This window comes from Acanthisitta chloris, unplaced genomic scaffold (genome assembly GCF_000695815.1).
Source record: "Acanthisitta chloris isolate BGI_N310 unplaced genomic scaffold, ASM69581v1 scaffold41480, whole genome shotgun sequence".
In the NCBI taxonomy this organism is placed as follows: Eukaryota; Metazoa; Chordata; class Aves; order Passeriformes; family Acanthisittidae; genus Acanthisitta; species Acanthisitta chloris.
The window spans coordinates 1412-12447 of NW_008650633.1; the positions used below are offsets into that span (position 1 = coordinate 1412).

The following is an 11036-nucleotide window of genomic DNA, read 5'->3' on the forward strand; positions in this document are numbered from 1 at the left end:
AATAATCATAGCACTGTGTCCAGTCTTCCTTCGATGAGATCCTCAATATGGGAGAGCCATCAGGGGTCTTGTCCTTATTATAAGATATATCACATATACCTTATATTAGATCACTGAGCAGTTGTTACAGATGCTCTGGGTGTTTTCCTGGTTGCTTTGTTGTTAGGTTTGATTTTTTTTGCCCCGCTGTTATACCCATTTCTAGACCAGTTTCTGGCACTGCTCAGCACTTGCAGATGCAAGTGAAGGTCTAGAGGGGAGCCGATATGCAGTGGGGTGCGGTATAGAAACTCCTCCTTAAGCTGGAGAAGGGAACAATGAAACCAAAGCCTGAAATGTTCCTGTGCTCCTAGGTTTTGACCTGCTAATGTAGCCTGTCCCTGCCTGTGGCAGGACTTGCTGGAGCCTCCCTCGACTATGGATCTGAGGAGGCTCCCATGCAACCCCGTACTTCTAAGGCAGAGCAGAGGCTGACCTCAGTTCTTGGCACTCCTAATAACAGGACTCTTTTTATTTGCTGTTAGTTGTTGGGGTTTTATAATAATACCTTCATCTGCATGTTGCTTGGGTCAGGAGGCAAGCAGTGGCTTCGCGGTTGAGCGTGTGCTGTGTGTGCAGCCCTGCAATCTGGCTATCGCTACATCTCTTCTGTAGCACTGTGAATTCCTTGTAGATAAGAAGAACCGAGAGCTGGCAGAGAGATGCCTCCAGGAGCCTGTCTTGGGACGGGAGAGGAGAGCTGTGCCTTTCCTGGGAGAGGAAGAGGCAGGAGGGGTCTGGAAAGAGGAGAAAAGGGGAGGTGGGCTGGTAGGGGGATTGAAGCTCTCTTGAGAGGAGGAGGGATGAGGAGGCCAAAGCTGGGACTGCAGTATGGGGAAGGTTCTGGCATGCCAACATGAGTAGGCTGGTGCTCAAAGGGGCTGTGCAGGGGAGGTGGCAGGGAATTCAGGGCTTGCCACTGGAACCAGCAGTGTCCCAGGGGTTAGAGCTGGTGGCTGCTGGGCAGAGTGTGGGGAGCCAGCCCGGCAAAGATGATTCAGTGCAGTGTCCTAGGAGGGAAAGCAAGGTATGCGAGGGAAGCCTGACCAGTCAGGAAGTAATACCTGTAAATCCTGGTGGTAGGCTGAGCACCCTATCTGAAGACTCAGCCTGCCACAGCAGTATGTCCCTTAAAGAGTTATCTAGGAAAAATACTGCCTTTGGAAAGTACAGAATACAGGTTTGGGGGACTTTTTCTCTTTTTAAGATATTTTGACTTATTAGAAAGGAGGCTGGTGACAGAGATGGGGCATGGCACAGAGAGGGACTGGTCTCTTCCCTCGATCTGCAAGCAAGCACCGTGGAACTGCAGGGGGATGTGGCTGAACTGAGCAGCTCCCCTTTGCTGTCCAGAAGACCTCCACTAATGTTAGAGAAGGGCCCTAGTTTGAATACAGAACTGATTGCAGTTGCAGTACTCACTCGATCAATAACTTGGGGCCTGATCCTTGTGTCAGGTGCTTGTATTTTATGTGGCTGATTTGGTGGTGGATCTGACTCTCCTGACCTCTTTAGGAATTTCTAGCATGTTGTTGGGTGTTGGAGGCAGAGGTTTGCTCTGGAATGCAAATGGTGTCTTCATGGCAAAACACCGGAAGATCTCTGAATGTTTCGTAGTGTCCCTGAAAAGACGGGACCTTTTCTTCTCTGCTGTTTGGATACAGAAGGGATGGTGGTAAAGGTCACGGTAGAAACCACTTGTGGAGCTGGTAGCAGAGCTCACATCCCTTGAGTTGAGCTTGTGGTTCAACTGGTCTTGCACTTCCTCCCTTCTGTGAGGTTAAGGTTCCTTTGTGTTCTGGTTGTGGAGGCACCAAGGCATCCTCTCCTGTGCCATGTGGTCACAGCCTACACCAGGCAGAGCAAAAGAGGGGATTTGCACCCATAAATTCTGCTCTAGTGTTGGCAGTTTGCAGCCCTGGGCATCTGTAGTTAATTGGGAGAGGTGACATGCACTCTGAAATGTGAGGTGAGCTGAGACTGTGTTGGACTTAAGCTCCATGTGAATCTCTGAGGTTCCATTTGGGGGTTTTGCCAAGGTCTTGATGCCAGTGTCATCCTCTCTGTGTAGTTCCCCCGCCCGCTTAACGTGACTCACTCCTTCCTTCTCTCATCCTTTCTTCCTAGGTTTTGAGCTGTCCAAAGCTGTAAGTCGGCAGTTGTCAGTATTCAGACTGGATCTCCCGGTCTCCCGGCGTTGGCAGCTGGTTGATGCTGGCCCAAAGTGCTGTAGCTATCAGAATGTGAAATACTATTTGCAGGAGCCTTGGTTTAACAAAGTACTTAAGGTGCTTGACTAGGCACACCCTGAAAAGGAAATCTGTGTTGAAGTGCTGTCCCTTATCTGGGACGCTTACCTGAGCTGAGGTCAGGCTGATGCAAGGGCTCTCGCTTCTCTGGGAAGCTTGTTTGTTGACCCAAGAGTGCATTTCAAGGCTTACAAATCAGTGGTGTTGATGGCTGCGGGTCCTACGAGCCCTGTCCCTTTGCACAGTGATTGCTGGAGCAATGCATGCCTGTCTGTTAATCCCAGTCTAACCATTGAAAGCCTCCTGAAGGAGCTCAGCGTAGACAAAAGCATTCTTTCTCCCCTGATTCCCCCTCCGGGGACAAGTGATTGTTTTCTTTGCAATTTAGTGCCAGCATATTATCCAGATGGATTTACCTCTGTCTGAAACAAGGTGTAGATGTATTTTGGAGGCAATCATTACCTGCTGCCTTGGTTTTACTGCTGCCTTGTTTTGTCTAGACAGTGCAGAGAGCTGCAGGGAACTTGTCCGATGTGAATCCTAAGACCTATTTTATAGGCTGCTATTAAAATACATATCCTTGCACGTAACCATCCCGGGGCCGGGTTTCTCACCCTGCGTGTGTGTGGTGAGCGCGGAACCACTGAAGAAGAAGCAAACTGCAGTTCTTGCCATACCAAACCCTATGTGGACCAAGCCCAGACTTCAGGGCAATCATTTGGTAGAAGAAGGCTTGGTAACGGCATTTCAGAGCTGAAGTTTCTCTTCCTTTTCTTTGGGCTGGCAAAGAAGTGTTTCTCTAGAAACTCCCTTAATTCCCCTTTTGCTCCCCGCCGGAAGGAGCGGTGGGCACAGGCGGGAGGTGGCCGCAGTGGGGAGGGAGCTGCGGGAGGGGGGTGAGCAGGGGGGCTGGGAGAGGGCAAGGCTACTCAGGAGGGAAAGCGCCTGAGCCCAGGGGGCTGTGGCAGGCAGGGGCAGCCTGGGATGTTGCACAGGCATCAGTTTTTGGTGCCTTTGCTTCAGGTGCTGCTTTGATCCTCTCTGGTGCCACTCCCGAGAGCCTAACTGGTTTCGGAGTAACCGCTTGTGTTCTGCTTTCATTGATGGTTTCTTCTCTTTTTCCCTCTTCTCCTCTGCCTTTCCTCCTAGAAATTTCGAGTAGATATGCCAGGATCAGGCAGTGCTTTTATCCCTACGATCAACGCCATCACAACTAGCCAAGATCTACAGTGGATGGTCCAGCCCACCGTCATCACCTCCATGTCAAGCCCCTACTCTCGTTCGCACCCCTACAGCCATCCGCTGCCCCCGCTGTCTTCAGTGGCTGGACACACAGCCCTCCAGCGACCTGGTGTCATCAAAACCATCGGCACCACAGTGGGGCGGAGACGAAGAGACGAGCAGGTAACCACAGTGGGCAGAGTGGCTGGGAGTGACCTGAAAACAGATGTAGAGAGGTTCCCCCCCCGCCCCCTCTCGGGATCTCCCAGCCCCACAGGGGAGCGCTGAGGTCTGTCCCTGGTGCTGTGCAGGTGCTGGGGTTTCTTAGGGTGACGTAGCCTGTAAGCTGGAGGGTAGCTTGTATTGCTGCTTCCTCATTGTACGGTGAGATTTCCCCAGTGCTCATCAAATGCTTCACACCACCAGGCCACATTGTGGCTCAGTTTCAAAAGCTGATGAAACTCTCAAGTCAAGCCCTGGGTTTCAGTCTGAGTGTCTCTGCCGTTCCAGGCAGAAGGAAACCTCCGAGCAAGCAGGGGAGCTTTTCTGTAGGTGCTTCACAAATCAGCCACCCAAATCAGCTGGTGTTTTACATCTGTTCTGTGGCTGTTAGCACTGCTCTAGTCTCAGTTTGTGTGATACCCCCAGTATCAGCCAGGAACGGCTTCCTCAGAGCACTTTTAGTCTAGTACCAAGAGCCTTCTGGATGTCTGGGGTCTAAATTCACCTTCCCAGTACAAATGTACTATCACGTGATCTCTTTGCAGCAGTGAGGTGGGGATCCTGTAAGATTTTTCTGCTCCCATCCCAGTGCCATTTCCATTACTGGGATGGGGTGGCTTGTATCACTGCTGCCCTGTGCTCAACCTCCTGGTGGGATTGTCAAGCCAGCACCCTGGTTCCTATGCTGGGGCAGTGTGGTGGAGTGGATGTAGGCATCTCATCTTCTGGAAATCCTTTCGGCCCTGTTGGTCTCTTCTTAGTAAAAACTAGCCTTCTCCAGGGCTGTCTGGTGAATAGCTATCCACAGTGCTAGGCTGATTTACTTGAAAAAATAAAGTAAAATCTGAATAAACTGAAAGATCCAAAAGATCTTTGCAAATTCTTCCCCAGCAGCAGTTGTGTGGGTCGCAGCAGAGCGATGTAGTGAGACACACTACAACACCCTCCGTGCATGAGCACAGTCTCTTGCGTGAGGTCTGTTTCTAATAAGACTCACCAGCCCTACTTTTACTTCCACGTCATCTGTTTTGATTCACAGTCTGATGTGTTTTTTTGTGGAGTCGCTGTCCGGTTTAGACCTAAGAGGTTAAAGTCAAAGTTTATCAGTACCTCTGTGTGGGGAGCTGGTATGGGTGCACTGAGGACCTATGTTTGGGGGGAAGGATGGGGCAGCCGTGGTGGTTGGCGTACGTGCCAGCTCTTTCCACCAGCTGGAGCTACTTCCCAGTTCCCTTTGTGCAGGGCTGGTGTCCAAAGGCAAGGAAGGTCTCACGAGAACTGGAGAAATAATTAGCAACGACTAATTTGTTTGACAAATGCTGCCTCTGTGTTCACAAATTGGCCGTGAAGAGATCACCATATTCTCCGCTTTATTTGTTGTTCGGAGTTATTTGCTGAAGGATGCCTGCCAAGCAATTCCTGGCCTGTGGCTTGTTTGCAAGCCGTTCATTGTGGGCCATTCAAAGCCAAGTCCTTTTGATTAGACACGTGCTAAGGCAGTACCCGGGTGCTTTTCTGTGACTCTTTGGCTCAGGTTTTCACTGTTGGTGCTTTGAACACCACATCGGAGTGCCTTTTCGGAAAACATTGTGTAATGCTTTGTGAAAAGAGCCTGTTTTGATGAACGTTCCTGACAGTGAATGCACGTATTGGGCTTGGACAAGCTACGGATAACGCGTACAGCAGGGGCACAAAGAGTGCCAAATCCAACCGCTTTCAAACAAATCCAGCAGCCACGGACAGAATATGCCATTTGAGACCTGGTAAAATGTTAAGCATGTCCAGATTAGGGCTTCAGCCCCGTCTGTGTGACTTTTCTCAAGGCAGAGCCTTTGAAACAGATAATTAAAAAATGTCTGAAGGCCCTGAGAGGAGAAATTTCGCTCCCAACGTATTTCAGTGAGATCTGTGCTTCTGAAGCATGAAAGGGCTCTTGAAAACTCTGCACAGAGGCCCCAAGTCAGCATAGCTTCCATGTGCATGCTAACTCTTTGCCATACTGTAGATACTTGTGTGCAAATACATTTTTACGCTGCACACATTCAGGCTGGGAAGTGAGTGAGCAGAGCTGTATCAGGGAGGGCAGTGCCTGCAGGGGCTCCATACTGGGGGGAATCTGCTGGTGGGAAAAGCTTTTGAGCCTAAATCCTGTGTCCTGTAGTCTTAGAAGTGCTTGTGTCACTCAGTGGGCATCCAGGGTCTGCGTTATGTGCAGGTGACATGGCAGGCACAGAGCAGATCCTGAAGAAAGCAGAAATGAGCAAACTGAGTGCCCAGAGGCTGAAGTAAACTCACTGAAACTGCAAACATCAAAATTAAGGCGATAGAGTAAGCTAAAACAAATCAGACCGAGGTTAGAGTAAAACTAACAATAAAAATAAGAGATAGTAAAAGGGTGAATGTCTTGTTTGTGACGTTGACAGTCCATGAAGGTATTAAAACTGAAAGCTTTTATGAAGAGGTGTTGCTTTCCATTCTCTGCTGCACTATGTGAGATCTGACATGTGCTTTGCAGGGTGTCATGGTTTCACTTTTGTTTGCAGTCACCAGGCCAGAGCCCCTGCGGCACACACCGGCTCAGTGAGACTGAAGTCCGGGGCACGAGGTTGGTCTGCAGCAGAGGAGGATGCATGACTGAGCTTGTGCCCTGAATCCTCACACTGGTCTGTTTGCACCAGCTCCTGCACACCGTGTGCCGCAGCGAAGGACTGGGCCGTACTCACCCTCTCCATGTGCTGCTGTATTGGCTTCCTGGCCTTGGCAGTGGTGCAGACCTGTCTCCTGCTGCTGGGATTTGTAAAACCTCATTTCAAAGCCCAAAAGCTAGGCATAACTTGACTAGGTTCCTGCTCACTTCTTCTGGTTTTGCAAGAGTGTAGCTGGATGGGTTCCTATGGAATTGCTGCTGATTTATATCAGTGAGGATGTCAGCTGGCCTCAAGAAGCCCTTGATATCACTGGAGCCTTGCCTGCTGATGCAAGAAGCAGTGTGTTATCTCGCTGAGTGCTCAAAAATCTGAGGTCAGATTTTTGGGTGGTATAAATCACTGTTTCTTCATGGGACCTCTGCTGATTTCCCTGTCTCCCTCTCTACCCCATCCCCGACCTTCAAGCTAACAACTATTTTTGTGTGGGAAGCAACAGATATTTTCTTTAAAGAAAGAAGCACTTACAACATCATGCTCTGGTTTTGCTTAACGTACCACCCAAGTTGTGCAACAATCAGAGCATCTTTTATCTGTTTGGCCTTGGTGCAGATTCACTGTCCTCTTACACAATCCTCTCCCTGCACCCTGCTCCATCTTCTCCTCACCCTCCTGCTGAGACCTGGTGGTGGCAGAGATACTGTGTGCTTTCATCTTCTGCTGACAACAGTGAAGAGGGGGAGCGCTCAGCATCCTGCTGGATCAGGCCTTTCTCCTTAGCATTGTGGTTAAATCCTCACAAACTTAAAGGAATGCCTTGCTCAGATCTGATTGGATTTTCTTGGCACTTGCCCGCAGCTGTCGCCCGAGGAAGAAGAGAAGCGAAGGATCCGGAGAGAGAGGAACAAGCTGGCAGCTGCTAAGTGTCGTAACAGGCGCCGAGAGCTAACAGAGAAACTCCAGGCGGTACGTGCTCTGCATACATTTCTCCTTCCTTGTCTCCCACCCTTTGGACCAGCTCGGAGGGCATAGCTCTTCCTCCACTAGCATGTTTGAGGAAGATGCTTCAAAACACACACTGCCTTCCCCTTCCAAGGCTGCCCAGTGGCATTGCTCCTACATCAATGGTGGTTGATGAGGAGGACTTGTGCCTGAAGCACGGGAGCCTAAATTCTGCTTTCTGAGTGCCCAAAATGCCCTAGGAGTTCTCTTCCCTTGTGGAAATAAAGACACTGTGCCTCAGAGGCATGCTTCAAGGACAAAGGCACTGAAGAGGTAGGATCATCTGAAAGCAGTAGATGATGTTACGTGTACCTATCAAAGCTACATCCTTGAGGCTTAACCTTTCTTGGGGGAGGTGAGTGGCAGGGGGTGACTGACTTCCTTCAAAAAGGAAGCACCGCAGAGGTGTGTGCCCTGGTGCTGTGGGGGTAATAATGGGTTGAGCTGGAGAAGGCAGAGCTGAGCACAAGAGCCGAGGAGTGGGTAAGGAGCTGGTTGAAGAGGAGGCAAGGATGGGTTGTGTTGAAAGAGGCTGAAGTTCTGAGTTCCCAGTGCACTTGCTCAAGAACCAGCCTAGGCATGGTTTTATCCAATGATCTTGTGAACAAGCACAGCAGCAGCAGTGAAAGCACACCAGTGAAATGTGCTGCTGGCTCAAATTCAAGAGATATTCTCAGTGTAGGGGAGGCAGGACATCCTATAGGAATGCCATGACTAAAGTAATAGAGGAGTGTAAAGTGGGAAGTCATATCCTGGAGGACTGAGGGTGAGTTCGTTGTGAAATGATGCGCTCCTTACATGGGAAGGTACTAACTGCTCGCAGATTGTCTATGAACCACCATGATGTGACCGTGGGAAAGGTAAATATATTAATCCTAGGATGCATCAAGGAATGACCCAGTGGAGATGAAAGCGTTAGTCCTTTGGGCAAGAGTCAGGCAAGTGTCAGACCTAACCTGCAAAATGCACTACAGAAAGAAAATGGAAACAGTTTAGAGATTGCTATACATAACCTCTCTGTAAGTGAAAAGAATATGACTAGCTTAACACCAAAAACAATGGGAGGAGATTTGGGTCCTCTCTGCTAAGGTGTCTGTCAGGCAGAGAGCAAGGGAGAAGAGTGAAATCACAGGTCAAGACAAAGTGGCAGAAACTGGACATCAGAAAATTAAGGTGAGTTCATGAGAAGAATATTTATAGCCCTTAGATTGGGAGTAGCCTACTAGTAGACACATGAAACTGGCAGTGACATAGTGCCTGCTTGGCAGTGACATAGTGCCTGCTTGGCTCACGAAGAGTCTGGGGTGTATCTGCGTATGCCAGATGGGATCTGGACTTGATGGCCATGTTCCAGGTGAGGAGCAGTTCCAAAGCCTCTGGTATTTATTTATTCTCCTTTTGTCTTCAGGAGACTGAAGTGCTGGAGGAGGAGAAGTCCCTACTGCAAAAGGAGATTGCTGAGCTCCAGAAGGAGAAGGAGAAGCTGGAGTTTATGCTGGTGGCTCACAGCCCTGTGTGCAAAATCAGCCCTGAGGAACGTCGGAGCCCACCATCCAGCAGCCTCCAGAGCGTTCGGACTGGAGCAAGTGGAGCCGTGGTGGTGAAGCAGGAGCCTGTGGAGGAAGAGATCCCATCTTCCTCTTTGGGCCTTGACAAAGCCCAGAGGTCTGTCATTAAGCCCATCAGCATTGCTGGAGGTTTTTATGGGGAGGAGGCACTCAACACTCCCATCGTGGTGACCTCAACACCAGCCATCACTCCTGGCTCCTCCAACTTGGTGTTCACCTACCCCAACGTGTTGGATCAGGAGTCACCTCTCTCCCCTTCTGAGTCCTGCTCCAAAGCTCACCGGAGGAGCAGCAGCAGCGGGGACCAGTCCTCAGATTCCTTGAACTCTCCCACCTTGCTGGCGTTGTAATCCCCCTGCGGCCCCATACTGCCAGTGTGTTACATCCCTCACAACACCATGGGGGGAGCCCCCCTCTGTGGGATTAGAGACAGGCACAGGATCGTTCAAGCACAAGGGCAGCAAGATCAAGGATGGGGAAGTGCTACAGCTCCAGGAAGGAGAGTGAGGACCAACGCCAGCTCCCTGGAGGCAGGCAACAACAAGGGTGGGACTGACATGCCAGGACTGTTTGGAGAGGGTGATGTCCTCTCTGTAGGGACTGCCTGCGGAAACCTCTTTGCGGCCGTAGTGGACTTGGGGAGCCAGAACTGAAGGAGAGCTGGAGACAGTTGCTAGTCATCCCTTTCCTTTGTGGATTGGTCTTAATGGTTGTGCTCTGTGCTTAAATCTTTCTGGTTAGTTGATCTTACAACTTCTGTCTTGCCCTGTCTCTCTCTCTCTCTCTCTCTCTCTCTCTCTGCTTATCATTTCCAATGTTGTTGATCCCATTACATTTCATCCAGTTGCTCTGAACTTAAGACTTGTTAGGATCTTTCCTCTTGGGAGTGGCTGTGGGAAATGTAGGGTTGCCTGTATGGGAGGGGGATGGCTGGGAGGACCAGAAGAGAGGGGGACCAAGAGGAGCCCAAGAGCTCAGCAGCAAGGGCAGAGCTTGTAATCTCTAGCCTGGGGCACAGACAGCAGGAGGCTCATGTGGAAGCCTTCCTTTTTTGAAACGTAGATATATTTATCGTCTTGGGCTCCTCAAAAAAACAAGTTAGCATCTCAGGGCCAAAGTAGCATCAGAAAAGCTGCTGGACTGGTACCTACCAGTGTCTTTGGCAGGGTTTTACCCTAGTTTGCTGGATATCAAGTCTGCTGCTTCTTGTTTACTTTACCTGGGCAGCCTGCTGTCTAGGAGTATTGCATCTTCCTTCCCATCAGGGCTCCTGACTCAGAGGCTGATCTCTTCCTCTTATTAAATCTTCCCCTCCCCTTGTCCATATTTGCAGAACATGCTGCCGAAAAAGAGGTGGCACCACGTGCCCATAAATCTAGGATGGAGACTGGCAGCCTCTAAGAGGGTAAAACTAGCTGGCTGTACCCTTGCTGACTTTTTCATTGTTGGGAAACACAGCAGCACACATCCACCAGCTGATACTAGTGAGTGCTGTTTGCTCAAAGATTCCCAGTTTCTGAGGCTGAGGGGAAGGTAGTGGTCCAACCTCTGGCACAGCACAGGCCACAAGGAACTCCTGACCAGGCAGGAATGGCATGGTTAAAGTGTTGGCTTGTTTGAACTAGAATGAGCTTTTGATAACCTTTGGCAAATGACAAATTGACAGCAAAGGAAAATCGATTAGCATTATTTGCACCTCAGTTTTTGGCCTCTGTTTCATTAGGTTTGTTGCTTTCTATTTGTTCTGGATTAGTTGGGGTTGATTGGCCTGAAGACAAATAGCAAACCAAAGGGCTCTTCCCCTTGCCCTGTGTCCTTGCCTTCTCCAGCCTGTGGGCTTGGCTGCTACTGCTCAGTGCTCACAGAGGGCACAAGCTCTCCAGTGCTGATGTTCGATACTGAAAACAATAATGTGTGTAACCTGTTCCTACTTAGAGCCAAGCTCAATTCCTGTTGATGTCAAGGCTCTGACAAACCATGACCTTGTGCACACTAGGATTGCCCAGCTTGCCAGCTAAGCCTCTTAGGGGATAGCTCTTTGGTCCTGCCTGTTGAAGCTGTGGTGGCAGCTATTTATTTTGGTGAGAGAT

The 11036-nt window shown here is 49.9% G+C and overlaps 1 protein-coding gene across 1 annotated transcript; it reads left to right on the forward strand.

Annotated features, from left to right (window-relative positions):
• The first annotated feature begins 3441 nt into the window (after window positions 1-3441).
• FOSL2 (FOS-like antigen 2) lies at window positions 3442-9675 on the forward strand. The gene is made up of 3 exons (XM_009069635.1): window positions 3442-3692; window positions 7235-7342; window positions 8787-9675. Exons 1-3 carry the CDS (start codon window positions 3453-3455, stop codon window positions 9294-9296), a joined length of 858 nt encoding a protein of 285 aa, XP_009067883.1. The 5' UTR covers window positions 3442-3452; the 3' UTR covers window positions 9297-9675.
• The last annotated feature ends 1361 nt before the right edge of the window (window positions 9676-11036 follow it).